This window comes from Punica granatum, chromosome 2 (genome assembly GCF_007655135.1).
Source record: "Punica granatum isolate Tunisia-2019 chromosome 2, ASM765513v2, whole genome shotgun sequence".
Taxonomy (NCBI): domain Eukaryota; kingdom Viridiplantae; phylum Streptophyta; class Magnoliopsida; order Myrtales; family Lythraceae; genus Punica; species Punica granatum.
In genome coordinates, this window is record NC_045128.1 from 40,388,755 (window position 1) to 40,413,063 (window position 24,309).

Sequence of the window (24,309 nt, forward strand, 5' to 3'; positions counted from 1 at the left end):
ATAATTCAATCAATTCGGCGTTGTAATTCTACCTAGGGGTGATCGGTTCCGGGTACCCTGTTTTTTTCATGATATCCGGACCCTACCCTGTAAGGGACCGGTTCCAAGATTTTGGAACCGGAACCTACCCTGTTGACTCATGGAACCGGAACCTACCCGGAACCTGTATTATACCACAGGTTCCGGGTACCCTGTTGGAACCTGTAAATTTTTTTGTCTCGTAAATAAAATAGAAAATATCACACCCATAATCAGTAATCACGGTAAATATAATATCGACATAAATTTAGATTAATCCACAACAATAAAAAATAATGTCTCATTAATCCATCCATAATACGATCTCACATAACAAAATGTATTATTTCCTCACAACACGTCCATAATGGACTAATACGGTCCACGAACTAAAAAATTTATCTATCCAAAAGCAGACAAATTACACTCCTAATATCCTCACTTGATCTCCCACTCGAATGTGCCAAAATTTTGTAATTTAATTCCAGCACTCCAGCATGGTGTGTTTCAGGTGACTTCTCAGAGACCGGGGATGCCTCAGCAATCCTAGATTTTGATTTTTCCTTGCCTGAAGAGCCGTCAGTACCAGGTTTTGGACAATTCACATCGCTGAGTCTCCTTGATATGGCCGCCTGAATGACAGCATGAAAGCTTCAGCATCAAGAAACTCAGACTACAAACATATATATGAGCCCGATTTTTGTGTTAATCATAGACTCTTAAAAGCATAATCGAGGTCAACTGGGACCATTTTGGATGTTCTTCTCGCATAAACTTTCCCTTTCGAGTTGGCTTATCATCAATTGGAAAGCAACCTACAAAACTGTTAATGGCTGTTGTTGCTTGTTAACAATACAAAAAACTTAAATCAAACAGACAGTGGCTTAGCACAAAATTTGCTGGGCGACAATCGAAAATTTGGTCCTTTTTTCTAATCTGACCATATGCAGGGCTTTGCATGGAGAACGAATAGAGCATATCTTGTCTCAGCAAATCTATTGAGCCCAACCCAACCAAGCAAACATAAAAGAAGAAAGAACACTGCAGCCGCTCCCAATTCAGTATGAATAACCAACTAAGTAAGCTTCCTGGATCTCAAGATTCTCAACATTGGAACCTGCAAGTCATATTCTGATGAATGGAAACAATATTATAAAGTTTCCGGTGGAAACATAGTCATATCTTGATGGAGTTCCTAGGCTTCCTAATATGTGGACGTCACGAGGAAGTAGCTAGACAGTTATGTTTGAATCTGATCAGACTGCAAAATTTGCAAGGCCTACAACAACAACCTATCAGGCAATTGAACAAAGCACCTCCCATGAACTTCAATAAACAGTCTAAAGATACATTGCATAGAATATGAAGTGACAGAAAATCCTAGTTCCAGCACATTTATCTTTCGTTTTAATTTTTTGGTTGGTAGAATACAGCAAGCTGCTTCGATCAGTAATTACTACCAGGAGATTCGAACTTTGACATTCCATCAGATTGTCTGTTCATCGATGACGTCTCTCTTTCCTTAGAATTTCCAACGATTTCAGTGTCACAGGATCGGGACAGTGTAGGCCAGACTAAGGGCATTAATCCCTTCTAATTAATTTACCGAACACTAGAATCATCACATTACCAAAAAGTTCACATTTTTCTGGGAAAAAATCCGAACTTTACATCAAAACAAACCGCCCTTCAAATCCTCTCATTCACATCATAATAGCAGAAAACCAACCAAGAACGCGAAGCTAAATTTTCGCAGGGCAAGTAAAATTTCTCTGGCAGCAAGATCAACAACAGCACAGCAAGCCCCCCAGAATGAGAACAGAAAAATTCCAGTCGATTAGCTGTAATCTCCCGTGCAACCATTTACTTATTTCTGGGTTGCGGCCCTTCCCATTGATCGACATATCTTCTAATTTCATCAATAGCTATGTCTCTGGTCAGATCTCAACAGAGGAGTCTACAGAGATTCGGATACAAGAGATGAGGCAAAATCTCACCGGTAAAGAGAGAGTCGGAGCCGGAGAGTCGAGCGACGGAGAGGAACTGTAGGGAGAGGGAGTAGTCGATTTAGGGTTGAAGGCTGAAACGAAAAGCTGAGCTGAGACTGAGGGTTCCTTCATGTCTTCCCGATCCAACTAATACTTTGGTAACTTTACCTTTTTTTTTTAAAGTAATTACCATCCGGTTCCGGATTCCGGTTCCGGTTCCGGTTTTGGATACCCATAGGCTGGAACCGGAACCGGAACCGGATTTCACCGGTTCCTTATTTTTGATACCCGAACCCTACCCTATTTTCAATACAAGCTACCCGGACCCTACCCTACCGGGTAGGTTCTGACCGGTTCCGGGTATATCCGGTATCCGTGCACACCCCTAATTCTACCAATTCAAATGTTAAAACAATATGAAATAGGCTTATATTATACTTATTTATTCAACGAACAACGATGTAATCCGGCCGTTTGAGGTATGATTTTTTTTCAAAATCAGTTGCTTTACATGAGTAATAATTGTACTTAATAAAAATAATTATTTTCAATTAATATTTCTCTAAATACTTGTTATATGTTTTTTTTTGCGCATGCTTTTTTGTAAAATAATAACTATGTAATTAAGATAGCTCAATACAAGGCGACGCGTGGTGAAATTCACATGGGAACATGGACACACGGTGACGTTTAGGCGACACATGGCGTAAGTTGGAGAGGTAGTGATTACACGTTTCGTGACCTGATTAACTTATTAAGATATTATCAACTTGTTTGATTTCAAAGTTAAATTTCAAAATTTTAACTTTAATTTTAACTCAATACACTACCGAACAAAAACATATTTTTCCCAAGTCAAATAGGTGGACCCCACATATTATAAACATACAATTTTATTATAATCAATTATCTACACAATCAAAACAGGTCGGGTCTACAACGGTTAATTTTTATTTGTTATTTTTCACAATTAAAATTACAATTACAAATTCAAAACTTTAATTCTGAAATCAAATGGACTGTATATATATTATATATTGATTTTCCAAAAGCTTGTTACGAGGGTTCCCATATGAACGTAGAATTTCCTATGGTGGCATTGACGAAACTCAAACGTTTTCAACCGAGCCATGTGTTACAATTACAACTGACCACTAACATAACACGTAGACGTGCAAGGCAATCAGATCGGAAGAAACGTGGCAGGCCAGGCAAGGGAAGGGGCTCCAGATAAGCTCCGCCGCCACCGGGACCCTCCCTCGCCGCGCCGAAGAAGAACCGCCTCGTCACTGCTACGTGTCAGCAATTCGGGGGCCGTTTAAGTCACTCTGTAGTCACCCCCAACTCCAACCACGTCGCCCTGCTTGCAGCAGCTCCGGCCAACACGTCGTTCTCCATGCAAAACAGTCCGCCTCCTCCCTCAGCCCAAACCGCCACTTCCCACTCCTACTTATTTCCGTACTCACTCTCGGCCAGCCAAGCTTTGCTCTCTTCTTCACTTAACAGTTACTTTTCCATAGAAAGAGACCCAAAGAAACAGTGGACGTGCATTGTTTGTACCGCAGTTGGGATATATAGGGAGGAAAAAAAGAAAAGAGAGAGAGAGAGAGAGAGAGAGAGAGAGAGAGGAGTGAATATGGCTTCTGAGCAACAGCTTAGGAGGGAGAACACGAACAGTGACAGGGAGGTCCACGTCGAGGGAGAGCACGACATCCGCAGGGCTGAGGTGGTGACCCACTTCATTGAGAAGCCGAGAGACCAGCCCTATGAATCCGGCGAGAGAGAGGTCCGCGGTATGTATAGTGTCGAGTTCGGTAGTGGGGAGAAGAAGGATTCGGACAAGCAGCAGTTCGAGTCCCTGGCAGAGAAGGTGAAGGGGGCCGGGGAGAGGAAGCAGGAGGCGACAGGGATCACTGGTCAAGAGGAGAAGGGATCGGAAGCTCAACAACCTTCATTGGAAGAGATCTCTAAGTTGAGAGCTTTGGCTCAGCAGAACTCGATGGACACGCTGAGGGCTGCTGAGGAGCGGTACAACACGGCGAAGGAGTCAGCAAGCCAAGGCCTGGGATCAGTGACCGAGTACGCTTCTGAGAAGGCCTCCGAAGCTAAGGATACGGTCGTCCATGGAGCCCGTGCCACGACCCATTACGTGACAGAGAAAGGGGCTGCCGCCAAGGATGTCGCCTTGGAGAAGAGCCGACATGGCTATGAGGCTGCCAAGGAGTACACGGTACCGAAGGCGGAGCAGGCCAAGGATTATACCGTCCAGAAGGCAGCAGAGGCCAAGGACTATACGGTGCAGAAAGCGGCGGAGGCAAAGGACAAGGCGGTGGATGTGACCAAGGGAGTGGCAGGATATGCAGGGGAGAAGGCAGTGGCGGCCAAGGACGTGGCAGTGGACACGGGGAAGAGTGCAGCGGATTACACAGGGAAGGCGGCAGCAAATGTTAAGGACAAGGCTGTAGAGGCGGGCTGGGGAGTGGCTCACTACACAACCGAAAAGACTGTGGAGGGTACAAAGCTTGCTGCCAGGGTCGTCGAGGATGTTGCCGGAAAAGTGGGAGAGGTAATGGCAGGTGCAGGCCACAAGGCCGCGGAGATGGCAACTAAGCCCCTGAGTGCTGCAAAGGAGGCCGCGATATCGACAGGTGAGAGCGTGAAGGAGTACACAGCTCGGAAGAGGGAAGAAGCGCAGAGAGAACACGAGGCTAGGAAATTGGCTGAGGGTCAGGTATCTTTTCTTCCTTTTCTTTTCTTCTTTTTTTTGTTTTAATTAAAATAATAATCTTTTGAAATATAACAGTGCCAATGTGATCTTTCCAGATCAATCATTTCTTGGTGATGTTTGATCCAATGTTGGTTAATGTATTGTATATCTTGCAATGTATAATCTATACTTGCTGGAAGAATTTTGATAGTGATCCCAAAAGCTGTTTGGTTTGTCATAGCTGATGATTCGTGATATTGAGGCTAATGCTGGTCTGTTTCAGCATTTTATTGTTGAAACGATATTGGGGAATTGAGGAATACAACCACTGTGGGTAGTCTCCATGTGTATTAATATTATTGAAAATATAAATGTTAGTTACATGGTACCATGGTGTATTCAATGTTTACCGTATACAAAAAGATTTTGCCATATACAGAGATCTACTCCCCTGATAACTGCGTTATGACATCGACATGGGATGGCCTTTTTTTTTTTTTTTTTTTGTGTTGAAGGGTACCGAGGATACGGAGAGCTTAACGAGCCAGGCAAAAGGGTTGGTCCAGGAAGGGGGCAGAGCAATCAAAGACACTGCCCGTGCATCTGCAGACACTGTTTCTGGTGTTTTCCAGGGATCAGGGGCGCAAGAAGGGGGGCAAGGGGGAATTGGCGGGACTGATGTAATGCATGGCCTTACAGAGACGGCTCAAGATGTGGTGGGAGGAGGAGCCAGAGCGGCTACTGGAACCATTGGGAATTTAGCAGCAAAGGCGGGAGTCACTCTGGTGGAAGGAGCCCAAACAGCCACTGACATGGCTGGAGCAGCCACGGGCACTGCCCTAGCAGCTATGGGCAAGGCCGGAGACATGGTCCTAGGATCGCAAGAAGGCGAGGAAGGGGCAGGTGGCGGGACCAGGAGATCACAAGGCATGACAGCGAAGACCCAGGAACTGGTGGGAGGAGGAGCCAGAGCTGCCAGTGAGACGGTCGGGGAGGTCTTCCAGGAATCAGGAAATTTAGCTAGGAAGGCAGGGGAGACAGTGATGAAAGGAGCTAGAGCAACAAAGGACACAGCCCAAGCAGCTGCAGGCACTGCCCTAGCAGCCACGGGCAAGGCAGGAGATATGCTTTTGGGGTCAGAAGGTATCACGGCGAAGGCAGAAGAAATGGTGTTAGAAGGTGGCAGAGCAGCTACTGAGACTGTCGGGGAGATATTACAGGAATCGGGGAATCTAACCATGCAAGCAGGAGACACGACTGCTGAAGGAGCCACAGCAGTCGCAGAGGCGGTGTCTGGAGGAGCCCGGGTAGCCAAAGACGTGGCCCGAGCGGCTGCAGGCACTGCTCTAGCGGCTGCGGGCAAGACAGGAGAAATGCTCCTGGGATCAGAGGGCCCCGCAGCAAAGGCAGAAGGAATGATGGCAGGAGGAGGCAGAGCAGCTACTGAAACTGTCGGGGAGATATTACAGGAATCGGGGAATCTAACTATGCAAGCAGGAGACACGGCTGCTGAAGGAGCCAGAGCAGTTACAGAGACTGTGTCTGGAGGAGCCCGAGTAGCCAAAGACGTGGCCCGAGCGGCTGCAGGCACTGCTCTAGCGGCTGCGGGCAAGGCAGGAGAAATGCTCCTGGGATCGGAAGGCCCCGCGACAAAGGCAGAAGGAATGATGGTAGGAGGAGGCAGAGCAGCTACTGAAACTGTCGGGGAGATATTCAAGGAATCTGGAAATTTAGCCACGAAGGCAGGAGACACGGCGGCAGAAGGAGCAAGCATAGCCACAGAGATGTTGTCGGGAGGAGCCCGTGCAGCTAAAGAAACGGCCGAAGCTGCTGCGGGCACTACCCTAGCAGCTACAGGCAAAGCAGGGGAAGTGATCTTGGGATCAGAAGGTATGGCAGAAAAGGCAGAAGCTATGACGGTGAGAGGAGCCCGAGCGGCTACGGAGACAACCGGGGAGATCTTCCGGGAATCAGGGAATTTAGCTGCGAGGGCAGGAGGTGTTGTCGAGGAAGGAGCCGCAGTAGCAGGACGCGCCATGGTGGGAGGAACCAGAATAGCCAAAAACACAGTTGGAGCAGCAATGGAAAGGGGCGGGGAGATGTTGGAGGTATTGGGCCAGCACGAAGAGGAGGAGGTGGGAGGTGGGACTGGGAGAGTGTCACAGCAGCTGGAGCAGGAGCAGAGAGGGGGAAGTGTGCTGGGAGCGATCGGTGAGACCATAGCCGAGTTGGCCCAGACAACTACCAACATCGTTGCGGGGCCGCCAGGGCATAAACTGGTGGAGACTACTTATGAGTACACAGCTGTCGAGGCCGACGAAGGAGTAGAGAAGCAGAAAGGAAGGGATGCATGAGGATTCGAAAGATAGTTTGCAGTTTAGTCATGTTTTTTCTGAGAGTAAATAATGGTTTCTGTGGTGCAGGTTGAGAAGAAGCATCAGATGGATGCTGGCTTAGTGTCTGGTTTTTTCGAGGGTGGGTTGTCGATTGTACGTCCCATGTTTGTGTTCTGTTGTAGATGAAATGAAATGAATAAATTTCAGACTCGTAAAAGAAGACTCTGTATGAGTTGTTTTCTTTTCATTAAAAGATTGTGCAATTTCTTCAAAAGAAAGTACGCACACTTCACCATCAAAGGGATGATCTTGGACGGGGAGTTAAATTAGTTATTTCATTAATTGAAAACGATTGGCCCAATAAATTAACCAAGTCAAATGTTGGATTTTCTTTTTCCTACTGCCAAGATGGTGTTCTGTGGATGTACAATTCAGGGCTTGAGCAAATGACAGAAACCATAATCAACTAATAAAAAATACTACCATCATCAACCTCCATGTCTTTCCAGCTGTCTTTCAACATAATAAACTTATCATAGCAATCAGAAGAAGAAGAAGAGATTTTTATGTTCTACGGGGCAAGAATACGCACGGACATCTCTGACAATGATAGAAACTTTCAAAAGGAAGAAGGGATTAAGAAGGGGATCTGGGCAGTGAACCACTCCACTCCATGCATAGGCGCCTTAATCAGCTCCAGAGATAGCTCCACTATTACTGTTACGCACGGACAACACAAGAATATTATCGTCGACAACAATCTGCAGCTCCAGAGAGCTATGTGAGTTTACGATCTTTACAGTCGAGGGTACCGGTAAGATCTTCTCCTCCTGATACGCAGCAACAGAGGATCTTATCCTGCAATGACAGCACCGTATCGGCCTTCGCGATCCATTTGCATCTAAACCATTATTTCGATGAGGACGGGGTTGCATCTACGATCCATCAGTGAGAGTCTATATAGCCACGAGACTTCTCGAACTTTTCTTGGATGGTTTGATACGGAAAATGTTGTCACAATTGTGGATAAATAACCACTGCGTTTTACAGGATCGTCAGCTGAACCGACGTGATGAAATCGCAATTAGAAAAATTGTGATTAAGAGAGGGTCATTGAAACCTCCTTTCATTCTTGATGAGGCTGGTCCAGGAGATGCAGAAGTCTCGGCATTTATTCTGCCTGCAAAGTGACTAACAGATAGAAGCTGCCATCAGCCATGGGAGAGGGAGAGTCTGCTCTCCTACGACATGGATGGATAAGATTTCCTTTTTTTTTTTTTTTCTTTTTCCCCAAATTGTCGGCAAAGAAGGAAATATACAAATGGAAAAGTAATCTCGTGATTGTATCGAGAATTCTAACGGATGAGGTCATGACACGTGTCAGATCACGTGATGTGGCCTAGAAAGGGGGGGAAATGTCGGCCGTGCCGACCTCCGCTGGTCTCCTAAACTAAATCCCACATCTGAAAATTGAGTTAATGACCAAAATAGACCTCCTTTCAAAAGAGAAAATTATCTATATGGTCCTTTAACAATTGTATTGTCATTAATTCGATCCTTTAAAGATTTTTACCATTACTATGGTCCTTTGAAGATCATATTATCATCAATTAATCCTCAAAAGATTTTTACCATCAATATGATCTTTCAAATATCATTACGTCCATTACTTTATAAATAAATAAATAACCCAAACCAAGAAATCTTATTGGTTGTGCAGGTGAGTTTCAAAGCCAAACTTATATATAATATATATTATGCAATTAAAATGATTTAGAATTGATGATCATAATAATAATATTTATTTTAGTTGTTATAGAGTTTATTACTCTTTTTCATGGATTGTATCCATGGTAAAATTTATGTTGTCATATTAATGATAAGATAATATTTATGTATAACTTATTACAGGAAGTTTAATAAATTTTAAATTACAATAATTAAATTGAAATCGGTACGACTCAAGCTCGGTTACCAATTAATGGAGAAGCAACGAGTGTCACGATGTTGTCATTTTATTTTATTTTTTATCAATTCTCAAAAGAAAATAAATCCAATCTTTGTCTTTCTTTCTTTTTTCTTTCTTTTTAATTTTTATTCCCACCTTTTCTATTAAACTAATAACAAAAATGGGCTTAAGGTCCAAAATGGAAATTAGTTTGAGAAGAGGTACAAAATGGTAAATAGATTTGGGAAGAGGTCCATTTAGGTCATTAAATCCTGAAAATTTCACGAAGTAAAACAATTTTTCAAACACCAGCCCAAAAAGAAAAAGGTAAAGAAAAAGGAAACAATGCAAAAAAGAAAAAGAAAAATTCGACCCAGGGACCTTTCGCGGTAACGTGTTATAATCACTGTGAAATTCTTTTCTATTAAGTAACAATTTCGACAAATATCAAGCATCTTGCGAAAGTCTTGAGAATCTTATCTATTCCTCATCAATGATTTCCAAGTAGAACAAAAGATATTCCTCATTTAACGGACTACAACACGCGATACGATAAGATATACAAGTTGGTAATTTGTCATAGTTCTATTGATTATATCTTAAAATGTGGCCTTAAAATTGTTCGTTAATTACCGGTCGAGGTTTAGAGGAAAAGTTTAGTGGCATTTTTTTTTTATGGAAACCAATTCCCACTCAGATATTCAATTCTCATGTTTGTGTATAAAGAAAATAAAATTAAATATTGGATGGTGATATGATATTGCTAAAATATCTCACCATCCGCCGCGTACACGTCATATGGTTCCAAAATCGGAGAGTTGATAAAAATGCTTGCCTTTTTTTCCTTTATTTTAATTTTTGACTTATTTGCCTATAAATAATGACCTCCGACCCTGCCCATTTCATCTTCACACATCAATCGGAAATCTCGTCAGGTCAGGTCAGATCAGATCAGTTGCCCGATTTCTTCACCGGAGAGCCAAGCCAGAAGCGCCGAGCAAGGAACGATGTCCGGAATCATCCACAAGATCGAGGAGACCCTCGGCATGGGCGGCCACAAGAAGGAGGAGGAGCACAAGGGGGAGCAACACGGCGAGCACAAGCCAGAGCACCACGGTGAGCACAAGCCCGAGCACCATGGCGAGCACAAGGGTGAACACCACAGCGGAGAGCACAAAGAAGGCCTCGTCGACCAGATGAAGGACAAGATCCACCACGGCGACGGAGAGGGGAAGAAGAAGAAGGAGAAGAAGAAGAAGAAGGAGCACGGACATGGCCACGACGGCCACAGCAGCAGCAGCGACAGCGATAGCGACTAGAATTCTCGGTCCGATCGGTCCATCTGTCTTCAGGTAACCCTTGATCTCTTTTCGGCTCGATCGGATCGCTTCCCGGTTTCGATCTGGACTAACTCAGTCACTTGCACGCGAATTTGTAGTTACACGACCTCAAAATCAAATCGTTTGGTTCATCGCTCAGGACATGATTCTGATGGGATGATCGTTTCGATTCCGCAGGTTCCGATCGCAGTATACCGAGAAGCCGCCGTGTTGTTACTGCTTGCTAATGCTATGTCTTTGATGTCTTTTCCTTGTTTTCTATGTTTTGCTTGTCGTTGGACGATGCTATCTTGTAATCTATGCGTGAGATTGTAATAAGATCTTCGTCTTTGTACGGACTCGAATGATTTTTTGCCTTTATCCTTTGCATCCTCTCGCTTTGAATGGGAATGGATCTTTGGGCCTCAAACAGCGGATGTGGGCCCACCTCGAAGCCGATGTTCCATCTGGGTCCAAACGTAGGCCACAATCCTCGCTTGTTGGGAATAGGCTGTTTAGTGGGCCCATTTTTAATTGTGCGGGTCCATACGGGCCCAATCAAAGCCCACTATCGTACTTTCCTGGGCGTGGGTCTAGGATTGATCCGGCTCATCCTTCTGTGAAATATCGACGCATTAGCAAATAGTCATGTGGATAACAAAACATACTATAAATTAAACTTTTTTGAGAAAATATATGAATTAAAAATATATCAAAGGATTAGCTCAAGCAGTTCGATATTTGTTTTTTTTTTTATATAAGGTTTCGGATTCGAATTTTGCGAATAAAAAAAAAATCACATCAGAGAGTATTTGAGAGTTTTATCCTTTAGTGGGTTAATCAGATTCAATTGTATTAGTCAGGGCTTGATTAGACTTATGAATATAAGGATTCATAGCGAAATGACATGCAACAAATAATTTATTTCGAAAAATCATTCCTCTTTTTCGTCATTGAAAGAATGAAGAAGGAATGAGGTCAATTTCCAACTGTCGTACCTTAGGAATTTTGCGCTGGCTCCAAACAATATCAATCACATCATCATGCGAACCATGCCTAACATGAAATGCCATTATAGAATTTGGGAGACATCCCATAGACAAATGGCAAACGAAACCGACTAATTAGTTAGGAACAAGTCTTTGCTCAATCCTTCCAATATAGTGCTCTTTTTTTGTCTTTGCTCTCGCGGGTGTAGCTTGTTCCGATGCAAGATGCCTTCGGTCGTATCTTTGCATGACATTTTATATTATCCCAAAATCCCTGTTAAATCAGATAGATTAAACTAATTCCATGGATGCATTAATTTAATGATGATTTTTTTAAACAAAAATTGGACCTTGTTACCTTTTGGGCGCCATTTGTCCTTTGTTCCTCCTCCGATTCCTCGGTGGCTCCCTTCCGTTCCGTTTTATGGATCTCGTGATGATCGAATTCGTTGGAAGTTTCACAATAACTACGGCAGCTAGCAATTTCTTAATCCCTTTCTTAATCTATACAATAATTTCTTTTCCGTCTTCTGATTCTGTTTCCTACCAGTAGGTCCTCTCCGATGTCATTATTATTAATTTTACATTCTTTCACCTATTATGATCCGAAATCTGCTCTATGATAAACTTTTAGGCTAAATGATACGTCGAAAGTGACTTCATCTGGTAACGAAGTCACTTCTCTATGATAAAACTCAATTATTACTTTACTCAAAAAATTTGAATTGAATGGTAATTAAAAAAAATACGCGAGAGAATTTATTTTTATATTGAAGAATATTAAAAAAAAGTAATAATCGTATTGTTAAATTGAAAAAAAAAAAAGAGTAGAATGGAGCAAAGTGAAGTATTTTTTGCTCCACAACCAAACATATTATCGTGTGAGTTGAGGTCCCATTTGCCATGCCATGAAGAAATAGAATGATTCTCGCGCGCGAACTCGACAAAAACAATAAAAATGGCTTCTCCTTCTCTGGGCTTTATTTTAATGGAGGCCATGAAAGCGACCTGGCAGAAGCGAACTCAGGAAACAACACCAACTCCTTCTAACTGTATGCAGCTGTGGCTTAGGAGTCTCGCAGACCAGACGGCGAATGGAACAAGTCAGCTGCATCGTTCTTCTCACCCGGGCCACCACTTGTCTCTCTCCCATTAGAGCCGGCCTCTCTCCTCTCCCTCCTTTTATATCCACCCACCCGCCGTAGATCAGTCCCAAGAACACTTCTTTGCCCTTTCATCCTTCTGGGTATCGATCCAAATCGAAAACCCAGACGGGAAATCGGATGCTTCCGACCAGAACCGGAGTTCGGGTTCTCTGCGACGTTTCATCGAACATCTCGCGTACGTTTTAGAAAAAGCGAGGGGACGCGAGAGAAGATCCGATGGACCGGCTCATAAGCTTGGAGCCATCCAATGTCGTGGCGATACGCATTGAACCAGGGCAGAGGTGCTGCGGTGTGCTGACCCTCCGAAATGTCATGCACACTATGCCGGTGGCGTTCAGGCTCCAGCCAATCAACAAACCGCGCTACACAGTCAAGCCTCAGTCGGGAATAATATCGCCTCTGGCAACGGTCACTGTGGAGATCACTTGTCACCTCCCTCCTGGGGTTAATCTCCCCGACACTTTCCCTTACTGCGACGACTCGTTCCTGCTGCACAGCGTGGTGGTTCCAGGAGCTGCCATTAAGGACTCGGGATCGACCCTGGACTCGGTTCCAAGCGACTGGTTTACTGCAAGGAAGAAGCAGGTTTTCATTGATAGCGGGATCAAGGTGATGTTCCTTGGGTCGCAAGTAATCTCCCGCCTTGTCTTGGAGGGTAATTCAATCGATGATATAAGGACCGTGCTCGAGAGGAGCGATCCCTCGTGGAGGCCCGCAGACTCTGTGGACCCGCTTGGCCAGACGCTGCTCCACCTGGCGATTGCTCAAGGCAGGCCTGACCTCGTGCAGCTACTCCTTGAGTTTAATCCCGACGTAGAGGCCAGGAGCCGGTCAGGGTCAAGCCCGCTTGAGGAAGCTGCATCCTTAGGTGAGGCCCTGATCGCTGAGCTTCTGTTGGCTCATGGGGCGAGCACAGAGCGGGCTCAGACTGCGGCTCGGGGCCCAATCCACCTTGCAGTTGGTGGGGGGCATGTGGAGGTGTTGAAACTTCTATTACTCAAAGGGGCCGAAGTCGATGCCACTACAAGGGACGGGAACACCGCCCTCCACATCACCGCTGAGGAGCACAGGAGGGACTGCGCTCGGCTCCTGATCTCAAGCGGGGCTCGAACCGATGTACGGAACTCTGAGGACTGGGAGACCCCGCTACACATCGCAGCACGGTCTGGGGACGAGCACATGGTCCGGCTCCTGCTCCATAAGGGCGCTAACAAGGAAATCAGAAATCGTTACGGGAAGACAGCCTACGACGTGGCAGCGGAGCATGGGCATGTGAGGCTCTTCGATGCGCTCAAACTCGGGGACAAGCTCTGCCTTGCAGCAAAGAAGGGGGATGTCAGAACAATTCAGCGCCTTCTCGAGGGCGGAGCAGCCGTGAATGGGAGGGACCAGCATGGCTGGACGGCCCTGCACAGGGCGGCTTTCAAGGGCCGCACAGAAGCGGCGCGGGTCCTGATCGATAAGGGCGCAGAGACCGACTCCAGGGATGAGGACGGGTACACTCCCCTGCACTGTGCTGCAGAATCAGGGCATGCAGATGTAATCGAACTGCTCGTGAAGAAAGGGGCTGACACAGGTGCCCGCACGAACAAAGGCATGACGGCCCTACAGATCGCGGAGTCTCTGCATTACTCGGGGATCACAAGGATGCTCGCTCACGGCGGCACGGGCAGTAAAGAAGGGAGTGGCAATGCTCGAGGATATGGCCCGAATCCTTGCAGGAAAGGGCTGGTGAATCGAGTGGCAGAAACCGACAATGTAAAGAAGAAGCACAGTCGGGGGAGATCAATGCGGTCGAGCTTCGACCAATCATCCGTACCCCTGGCCGTGCTGTAACGGGCTTAGAATCTCTTAGTTTCGATCTAATTTTGTGCGCAGAACACTCAAATTAGAGGCTCAACTGTGTAGACTCCTACAAAGTTTTGGGTTGGAGACTCAACATGGGACGTTGTTCGTTGTATAATCTCGACCTTCGTATTGTAGATTCCGGTACAAAAGTTGTGCCGCAGAATTCACTGTAATATTCTATTCTCTAATATAGATATTGCTCTTATTGGGCAAAAAAATATATATATATTGCTCTTTTTCTTGAATTATATTATAAGTTTATTTTCTCCTCTTCTTTTTTCCGGGTAAATAAAAAATCAAAAGCAGAATTGTTCATTATTAAGTCACGGCGGATCTCCTCTATATATTTCAATTTTATGTTGCTTGTTTGGACGGAAGGGAAATGAAGAGTAAGAGAGCAGAGGGAGGGGAGTTTATGTGGGATCCGATCATATGATTGGTCTTATGATTCAATCGCAGCGTAATGATCGATCCTGGCGCCGAATGTCGGTAGCAGATCTGAGAGGCACTGTGTCATTAATGCTTTCAAAGTTTAGCCAAAGCTCCATTCACGATCCTTCTTGGTCTTATTTATTTGGTTCCTAACCGCACGTCCCTTTGCAAGTCATAGATATCACCGTGGAAGGTCTCTATCAGAATAACGCTTGCCTCTCATTTCGAGCTTTCAGAATAATTCTTCTATGGATTTAAGCTTTTTTTTTTTTTTTTTACATGTTTTTCCCAAGGAAATTTCGGAAGTAGGTAGGATGGAATTCAAAATATACCGTTATTCAACGCCAGATAAAAGTGTCAACTATTTATGAATACAAGGAACGGAATCTTTTTCTTTTTTGCTTCGATACGAGGAACATAATTTAGTGTAATGAATAGAAAAGATTTCAGATTCAATTCTCATACGTAAAATTTTCATGTTCTTTTAATTTCGTTTTTCTTATTATATTATTATACTATATCTTTAAATCTACCTTACAATGAGAAGTACATTTATATTTATTATGTCATTTGCAAATCTAAATTGACGGATTATTTGATGCTATTGGATCATCAAATTGTATCGGAGATGTTTAACTCTCCTCATTCTGTTAATAGCTAATTAGCACTTCTTTTGGGGTACAATTTGGGGATTACTTAGTTTTGTCGATGTTGTACAGAGTAAATGGTCTTTGATTAAAATTCTTTTGATTAATGAAAGTCTTTATTATTTATCCAAAAAAAAAATTGTATCGGAGATGGGAAAATTCTTCTTTGTTGTTGTCCTTTTTTTTGTGTTATTTTCTTTTTTTGGGGCTCGGGATTGGGAGGGTTACTGCTGGTAGTCGGTCAATTGGTAACATGAAGAGAAACTTTCCACTCTTTGGTCTGACGATTTATTTCCCTGTCATTTTCGTGCTGTGAATTTTTTTATTTCATTCTGACCAAGAAAAGAAAAGAATTTGTCACTTTCACGGATTTATATATCCCACCAGAAATTCCTACCTTTGAAAAAGAAAAGTAAAAAAAAGGAATTATTGGATTTTCAATTGAGAAAATGGCAAATAAGAGCCCCGGGGGGGTTGGTGAGGTCAAGCAATCAGCAGGCCACCAGCCGGAGCGTGTGATTGACGCTCTGATCAGGCGCCCCGGGGTTTACAGTACGGTACCGGAATAGTGAATGTGGATCCGAGAGTATTGGTGGTGCCAGCTGTACGGCCAGCTCCCCGCGGTACCACCGACACAATTGGTGCTGTGCCCGCACCGTAACTCCCCCCCTTTGCCATCTGAATCCGTACCCTTTTTTCCTACCGGGTCATTAATTATTATTTCTTCATCGTGAGCAGTATTGGCTCATCAATTTAATGTCTCCCAGAAATAAAATATAATTTCGAAGATATTTATACGAATCCCGTATGGTATTCTCCTATTTAAATGCACCAATAAATATTGGAAAAAAGAGACCTTGGATAAAATTACTTGTCGGTCGATAAAGATACAAAATTGTCTTTACATTGCATATGACATGGCATCTCAAGTCGATGACGGCATGCACGACATAATTTAATCATATGACAATTGAACATCTAAATACCATATTGTTCGATACAGATCAATCAGTCAGCGAGACTAGTGCCAGCATAACTCCTTACATTAGTATGTGTATATATATACATATATTTTGGAAAGTATTTTTAAGACGAGTAATAATGTGATGAGAATATATAATAAATAAATAAATAGAGAGATCTCAAAAAAGCGAAAAAAAATAAATAAACATAAGGCTGAGGCGCTTTGTGGGAGCCATCATCATCGACATGCGGACATATCAGCATGTGTTTCAGCCTCAACCTGTGGGCTCCGCTTCACCTACTCACTCCTCCCCCTTCACCAATCCCCGTTACTCAAGCTGTAATTAAGCACTAACCAAAGGGCAATTCAGTCAATTAGTACTATTGTTAATGAATAAAATGCAATATCTTTCTTACTCTTATCGCATAGAAGTGGCCCGGCCACCAATCCCCCACCAACTTCGTCCCACCAACTCTCCCGTATAATCTACATAATACTCTCATCACCAAAAAGTACCTTTTTAAGTATACATCATGATATTCAGAAGCTCTGTCTGCTCAAATTGCTTGAATCATGATATTCAGAAGCTCTTTCTGCTCAAATTGCTTGAATCAACGTATATCGGTAATATTTGAACTTTTTTTTTCTTTTTTTCCTTGTAAAATGAATCGAGCTTATTATCATGAGTCTGGTCAGGTATATATATTTATATATCATAGAATGGAATATAATAAATTTATTGGTTTTCGTCGTGGAAATTTCGGGGACAAAATATAAGATAATTGAAATTTATGAAAGTAAAAGAATATTAGGTTAAAAAAGGGAAAAAAAAAAAAAAACAAAACAAGGCAATGCGAGGCCAGATCTACTTCACACGCCACCACCTCTGCCTATAAATGATCGGACGACCACTTCGTCTTCCTCGCGCCGTTGCCTCTCTCTCTCTCTTTCTCATCCTCTGCTCTATCTCTCCCTCTCTCTAACTGATTCTGTGAGGGAGAAACAGTCTCCGTGACCTAACCATCTCCGGTTCTATCTCCACGAAGGTAGGCTGGTTGGCTCCTCTCATTGCTCTCCTTCCTCCAATTCCTCTCCTTCCCTCCTTAGCTGTGGCTGTCACTTTGCTTATTTTGGACTTGCGAAATACATGCTTCTTTCAATGGTCGGGGGAGCTTGTCGCTTGTCGGCTTCTTATCCCGCTCTATTTAGCTCCCCCATTTCTTCGCAGCATTTTCATGGTCGTCTACTATTTAAGCGTTTGAGCAATCTTACGATTTGGATCTCGGTCCTCCCTCTGTACAGTTCTGTTCTTAGCTTCTCCTCGTTGTTGTCTTTTAGTTTACCAGGTTAAAATCAGCTGGTGAGTTTCCTTGACTGCTGTCGGTGGATTTGTTTCTGCTGCCTCGTTTGTGTGTGTTTGTGTCTCTGGAGTGGCAGATCTTCTGGTAGTGGTTTCGGAGCTCGTAGATCTCTGTCCATTTGATCTGATCCTGCTTTGTCTCTACCTTCATGGATAGAATTATGTGTGATTTGGATAGTTTTGTTTGTTTCGTTTTCAGATCTGCATTTACCTGAGTTCATTCCTTAGACATGATTCCATTCTATTCAAACATAACACTGTCTCATGTCCTCATAGTCATTGCCCTGTCCTGCCTTAACTCTGGGAGAAGGATAAGCTCTCGGCAATTCAGTAGTCGTCTTAGCTGTCAAAATCATGTTTTCTTTATGAACAAAATACGAGGTTCTAGATGTTGCAAAATTCTGATAAGCTTTACTGAGGATAATGTCCGGGTTGCTCTGCATTATTACTCCAGATGTAGATCTATCCATGCACTATTTTTCCAAAATAGCGTGGGAGTTAGATCAACTTGATTTAGAGTAGACGAAATCATTTCGGACATTGAGAATTAGAACTCATATTTGGTGCTTGTTTATTATTGTATTGAATCTTTGATCAGTTGATTCAAGTGAACCGACTTTTTTCTTTTTCTTTTTTCTTTTAATGTGATTGTTCAGAAAAATGGCGTCCCACGTTGTTGGATACCCTCGCATGGGCCCCAAGAGAGAGCTCAAGTTTGCTCTTGAGTCGTTCTGGGATGGGAAGAGCAGTGCTGCTGATTTGGAGAAGGTGGCAGCTGACCTCAGGTCATCCATCTGGAAGCAGATGGCTGATACTGGGATCAAGTACATCCCCAGCAACACCTTCTCATACTATGACCAGGTGCTTGACACCACTGCAATGCTCGGGGCTGTTCCTCCCAGATATGGCTGGAATGGTGGCGAGATCGGATTTGACACCTACTTCTCCATGGCCAGGGGAAATGCCTCTGTTCCCGCTATGGAGATGACCAAGTGGTTCGACACCAACTAGTAAGTGATGGCCCAGCCTTAGAGAGAACTAAGTTTGTTTTTACTTCTCGATTTCTATATCAAATATATACAATACTAATGGTTTATGTAATCCTGCAGCCATTACATTGTGCCTGAGTTGGGTCCAGAAGTCAAGTTCTCTTATGCTTCCCACAAGGCTGTCAATGAGTACAAGGAGGCCAAGGCGGTAAGTCTCTTTGCCCCCTTTTCTTTGTTTCAGTTGACAGGCTGATATCTTATTTCCATTTGTATTGCGTTTCACTTATTTCAATGTTGGAGAAGATTCTGTATACAAGCCTCCTGTCTGACTTATCTATTGGAATGTGCTCGACTAAGGTTATTTGGATTCATCAGATATATGATATTTTATAAAAGGTTCCCTGATTAGAAATTTTAAGCTTCACCATACATTGTCATGCATGGGAAGTTCCCTGTTGTCTGAAGTGTTGCTACAATTCATGAACCATATTCTTCTGGTTGATGTGGTTGTTGAATGGGGGCATTGTTTAGTAGTCTTTTGATTTTCGTAGCCGTCTTATTTTCCTGGAGGCTGTTGCATCGCTCATCTTTGACCTAGTGTCCTGTATATCGAGGTTTCATCAATGTTTTATTTATTTCTACGAATTACATATCGTTTGAATCATATGTGCATTGCAGTATTTGTACGCAAATCTCTGCATTGCAACGTCTGTTAGTAATCTGCCTTCATTATCATGACTCTATTGACTCTTTGCAGCTCGGAGTTGACACTGTTCCAATCCTCGTTGGCCCTGTCTCCTACTTGTTGCTGTCCAAGCCAGCAAAGGGTGTTGGGAAGGCCTTTTCTCTTCTCTCCCTTCTCGACAAAATCCTTCCAATCTACAAGTAAGGATTTAAGTTTCTTTCATAAGTTTATTATTATCTGCTCAAATGCACTTGAATCCTTTTAATATCCTAATGGTTCCATAAAAATGTATATCTCAGGGAAGTTGTATGTGAACTCAAGGCAGCTGGTGCTTCCTGGATTCAGTTTGATGAGCCCACCCTTGTGATGGATCTCGACTCAGACAGATTGCAAGCATTCTCTCAGGCCTACTCGGCATTGGAATCAACACTCTCTGGCCTGAATGTTCTCATTGAGACCTACTTTGCTGATGTTCCCAAGGAGGCATACAAAGTCCTTACCTCTTTGAAGGGTGTCACTGGATTTGGATTTGATCTTGTTCGTGGAACTAAGACCCTTGATTTGATCAAGGGTGGATTCCCCACTGGAAAATACTTGTTTGCTGGAGTTGTTGATGGAAGGAACATCTGGGCCAACGATCTTGCCTCTTCCCTCAGCACCTTGCAGGGTCTTGAGGCCATTGTAGGCAAAGGTAATTTCTTTTCTGCATACATCGAATGACATTTCCATTGACAAGCAGAATTTCTGCATGTACTTTCTGAAATTGATATATGATCTTGTTGCGTGCAGACAAGCTTGTGGTCTCCACCTCCTGTTCCCTGCAGCACACAGCGGTGGATCTGGTCAACGAGCCCAAGTTGGACAAGGAAATCAAGTCATGGCTTGCATTTGCTGCTCAGAAGGTCGTTGAAGTTAATGCCTTGGCCAAGGCATTGGCTGGACAAAAGGATGAGGTACTTTTCCTATTGATTATGCCATTTCCCCATTTTATCTTGAACACATGTGTTGTTAATGTTGCATTTTTTAATCTTAAAATATTCGTAGCATTGAGTATCATGTAATTCCTCATAAGCATTACGTATTATAGCACACAGATAAATGTTGAAATACTTGCATGAATGATGTCAGCGGCTAGCTTTTCCAAACTTGCGAGTCTGGAAATTTCTATTTATAGACAGTATAACAATTTTTTTTTTTGCTAACCCGGGTGTCCGGGCTTCGCCCTACTAATCCCCGGGGCTCCGTGAACCCCCGGCGGCGCACGGAGCGGGTAATCACGCCAAAAGCGCTCCGGTGGCCCCAAGGGGATTCAAACCCGGGTCTCGGTGCAAATTTAGGTGCACATTAACCACTAGGCCGAACCCATTGGGGTTATAGACAGTATAACATATCTGATTATTTGATAGCTCCCTGGTCTTGTACAACTTGGTAGAGGGATGACTGTCTCTTTGAAGTGTTTGTTGGGCATCTGAGAAGTTCCCATTTGAAACTGTTGTCTTGATTCATCCAATTTACTCAACTTTAATGGTTTATTTTCAGGAATTTTTCTCAGCTAATGCTGCAGCTCAAGCTTCAAGGAAGTCCTCCCCAAGGGTCACTAATGAGGCTGTTCAAAAGGCTGTAAGTTCTGCGATCGAAGTTCTCTCCCCTTTTATTTAAAACACACTCAGTTTCACTTTTACTGATGAACTGTTCCCTTTTCTATGTTAGGCTGCTGCTTTGAAGGGTTCTGACCACCGCCGTGCTACTAACGTCAGTGCTAGGCTTGATGCCCAGCAGAAGAAGCTGAACCTTCCAGTCTTACCCACCACTACCATTGGGTCCTTCCCCCAGACCATGGAACTCAGAAGGGTTCGCCGTGAATACAAGGCCAAGAAGTGAGTTTTTCTGAATTACCCTGAGTTCAACCTCTTCTTTCCCTCTTAAACTCCTTTGTTGTTTATCGTATTTATAGTGAACTCACTTGATCATTTTTCGTCTGCAGGATGTCCGAAGATGAGTATGTTGCTGCCATCAAGGAGGAGATCAAGAAGGTCGTCCAGCTTCAGGAAGAGCTCGACATCGATGTCTTGGTCCACGGAGAGCCTGAGGTGAGGTTTCTTGTGGTGTGAACGCTCTGCAATGCTTAGCACGTTCAGCAGGAATTATTGCAATTAACTCTTATACTTTTGTTTTCTGGTTTCTTTGTAACATCTAATTCTCGGGGTACTTTTATAATTGCAGAGGAATGATATGGTTGAGTACTTCGGAGAGCAGTTGTCTGGTTTTGCCTTCACTGCTAATGGATGGGTACAGTCTTATGGATCTCGCTGTGTGAAGCCACCGATTATCTATGGTGATGTGAGCCGCCCCAAGCCAATGACTGTCTTCTGGTCAACCACTGCCCAGAGCATGACCTCCCGCCCAATGAAGGGAATGCTCACTGGTCCTGTTACAATTCTAAACTGGTCCTTTGTCCGAAATGACCAGCCCAGGTACCAAAATAATTTGTTGGAGGATGATATAAAAGCTCTTTTATTCGTATTGCTTAGCAGCGTGGATATCTTTTCACTAATCTATACATATTCGTATATGCTTACAGGTTCGAGACCTGCTACCAGATTGCCTTGGCCATCAAGGACGAAGTCGAGGATCTTGAGAAGGCTGGCATCAACGTTATTCAGATCGATGAGGCTGCTCTGAGAGAGGGGTTACCCCTGAGGAAGTCCGAGCATACTTTCTACTTGGATTGGGCCGTCCACTCTTTCAGGATCACCAACTGCGGCGTAAAGGACACTACTCAGGTTTCCTTCTAATCACCCACTTCCTGTGCATCTTTCTGAATTCAGCTTAGCATCATATCATCTTCGTTGTTCGGGGATTGATTGCTTTTATTGCAATATGTTTACTTACAGATCCACACCCACATGTGCTACTCTCACTTCAATGACATCATCCATTCGATCATCGACATGGACGCTGATGTTATCACCATTGAGAACTCCCGCTCTGACGAGAAGCTCCTCTCCGTCTTCCGTGAGGGAGTCAGGTACGGTGCTGGAATCGGCCCTGGGGTCTACGATATCCACTCCCCGAGAATACCATCAACCGAGGAAATCGCCGACAGGATCAACAAGATGCTCGCGGTGCTCGAGACCAACATTCTGTGGGTGAACCCCGACTGCGGTCTCAAGACCCGCAAGTATGCCGAGGTCAAGCCCGCCCTCAGCAACATGGTCGCTGCTGCCAAGCTCCTCCGTACCCAGCTCGCCAGTGCCAAGTGAAGAAGAGGCGCAACAATACCGAGGGAGTGTTCCAATGGAAATTCTTCCGAAATCACCCATTCTTACTATGGACCGGAGCGGAGTAAAATCTTGTGATCCCGTCCCGCTATCAATTGAATAAGCGTACCGTGCTTGGGCGACTTCTATTGGTTTTTCTTTTGGCCTTTTTTTTCTTTCCTCGTCGGATTGTTTTTTCTTTTCGCTTTCTTTTTTCAGTCTTTTGTTCTCCAATTTGTTTCTCTTAAAATTTCCGAAAGAGTCGAAAGCCGCATTGCTTAGTGTACCGTTCCGAGAAATTGGAAATGAAGAAAGATCATTTATAATGTTCATGTCATGCGGAATGGTTTCTTATGTTTTTGAGCACGGCCCTTCTCGATCTATTACTAAAGGAGTCGATCAGAGAGCCGAAGCACGATTTGCATCCCCAGCGGAAAGCTCTTGCATCAATTACCGACATTCACAACGTAGTGGGCTACTCCACCGAGTCTATTTGGACAGAACCCTAGGCCGACGTCTCAATCTCAAATATACTCAAATATAATGTCTTCATCTGAATTCATTCATTTTCTTATGTTTCGAATAAATTTGCACGCCCTCACATATATATGTATGTATGTCTGTAATATAAAGCGGAGCTGTGTGAAGCTCGATCATCAGAGCGCTTCGTTTTCATTTCTAAATGAAATTTTCTTCGATTCTTGAGTTTTAAAATTCTATATTAATTTTTAATAAAAAATATTTTTAAAAAGATATGTATGATATATGATAAAATTCAATTTTCTTCGTGACCTTTTTAAAGATATATATTTGATTTTTTCCATGATCAGTCATTATTTTCTTATTTTTAATTAATCCAATATAAGCAGAGCTGGGACCGGCCTGGCCAGATGGTCTTCGAATACTCGATTTCTGAATTGAATTATCTTGAATTTTTGCATATTTAAATAATTTTTAAAAATTATAAATATTTATCTATGATATTCTCTAAAATATATTTATCTTTAATGAGTGATTATAATTCATATATGAATCATCATATTATAGATATATGAATTATATTTAATTTTCAAATACCATATCATATTATATTGGGTTAATTACCTAAAAAATACAAAAAGTTCATATCTTATTAATTTTAACACGAATTTTTTTTACTTAAAAATACGCAAACTATTAATTCGATATTAATGTTAGCACGACTTCCATTTTTTCGATTGATGAGCCTTAACGATAACCACCGTCCGCCCAATCAAGGTTGCCCGTGATGACAAAGGTCTTTCGGTGACCTCAATTAGGGGGACGATGTCTGCCGATGATACTTCCATCACTTACCTCCTTCATTTTTTTCTTGATTTTACTTTTTCTTTTTTCAAATTCGGGCAATGAGTGTCCCATCGAGACCCACTACCGCCCCTATAAGGTCACCGGCTACCTCGATCGAGGGTATGGGCATAGATTCTTGTTTAAATTAATGGAAAAGTTGAAGGACGCTAAAATTGATATCAAATTAATAGTTGATATATTTTTCGGTCAAGAAAATATGTTTGTGCTACAATTGATAAAATGTGAAAAGTTGTGTTTTTTCGGCAATTAACCCTATTATGTTTTTATTAGATTATGTATAATACGTTATAAATGAGAACCACCATC

The 24,309-nt window shown here is 43.2% G+C and overlaps 4 protein-coding genes and 1 long non-coding RNA gene across 6 annotated transcripts; 4 read left to right on the forward strand and 1 right to left on the reverse strand.

Moving 5' to 3' along the window:
- Nucleotides 1–255: 255 nt before the first annotated feature.
- LOC116193767 lies at nucleotides 256–2,168 on the reverse strand. The gene is made up of 2 exons (XR_004154333.1): nucleotides 2,016–2,168; nucleotides 256–650 (listed from the first exon to the last, which is right to left on the reverse strand). It is a non-coding gene; the product is annotated as an uncharacterized LOC116193767 (long non-coding RNA).
- Nucleotides 2,169–3,418: 1,250 nt separating this feature from the next.
- On the forward strand, nucleotides 3,419–7,269 carry LOC116197277 (spidroin-1-like). Its single transcript, XM_031527367.1, has 2 exons — nucleotides 3,419–4,737; nucleotides 5,229–7,269. The coding sequence occupies exons 1-2, from the start codon at nucleotides 3,643–3,645 to the stop codon at nucleotides 7,065–7,067; spliced, it is 2,934 nt and encodes a 977-aa protein (XP_031383227.1). The 5' UTR covers nucleotides 3,419–3,642; the 3' UTR covers nucleotides 7,068–7,269.
- Nucleotides 7,270–9,865: 2,596 nt separating this feature from the next.
- On the forward strand, nucleotides 9,866–10,697 carry LOC116197548 (protein SRC1). Of its 2 annotated transcripts, none has more exons than XM_031527717.1 (2): nucleotides 9,866–10,349; nucleotides 10,436–10,697. In XM_031527717.1, exon 1 carries the CDS (start codon nucleotides 10,005–10,007, stop codon nucleotides 10,314–10,316), a length of 312 nt encoding a protein of 103 aa, XP_031383577.1. In that variant the 5' UTR covers nucleotides 9,866–10,004; the 3' UTR covers nucleotides 10,317–10,349; nucleotides 10,436–10,697. The 2 variants fall into 2 exon arrangements, with proteins under 2 accessions (XP_031383577.1, XP_031383578.1); XM_031527718.1 differs by having other exon boundaries at nucleotides 9,889–10,349; nucleotides 10,515–10,697.
- A 1,491-nt stretch (nucleotides 10,698–12,188) lies between these two features.
- Nucleotides 12,189–14,537, forward strand: LOC116197990 (ankyrin-1-like). Its single transcript, XM_031528280.1, has one exon. It carries the CDS (start codon nucleotides 12,688–12,690, stop codon nucleotides 14,305–14,307), a length of 1,620 nt encoding a protein of 539 aa, XP_031384140.1. The 5' UTR covers nucleotides 12,189–12,687; the 3' UTR covers nucleotides 14,308–14,537.
- A 2,714-nt stretch (nucleotides 14,538–17,251) lies between these two features.
- On the forward strand, nucleotides 17,252–22,993 carry LOC116195725 (5-methyltetrahydropteroyltriglutamate--homocysteine methyltransferase-like). Its single transcript, XM_031525042.1, has 12 exons — nucleotides 17,252–17,408; nucleotides 18,379–18,732; nucleotides 18,832–18,919; nucleotides 19,469–19,596; nucleotides 19,696–20,087; nucleotides 20,186–20,349; nucleotides 20,936–21,016; nucleotides 21,107–21,273; nucleotides 21,381–21,486; nucleotides 21,620–21,870; nucleotides 21,978–22,179; nucleotides 22,291–22,993. Exons 2-12 carry the CDS (start codon nucleotides 18,383–18,385, stop codon nucleotides 22,657–22,659), a joined length of 2,298 nt encoding a protein of 765 aa, XP_031380902.1. The 5' UTR covers nucleotides 17,252–17,408; nucleotides 18,379–18,382; the 3' UTR covers nucleotides 22,660–22,993.
- Nucleotides 22,994–24,309: the final 1,316 nt, after the last annotated feature.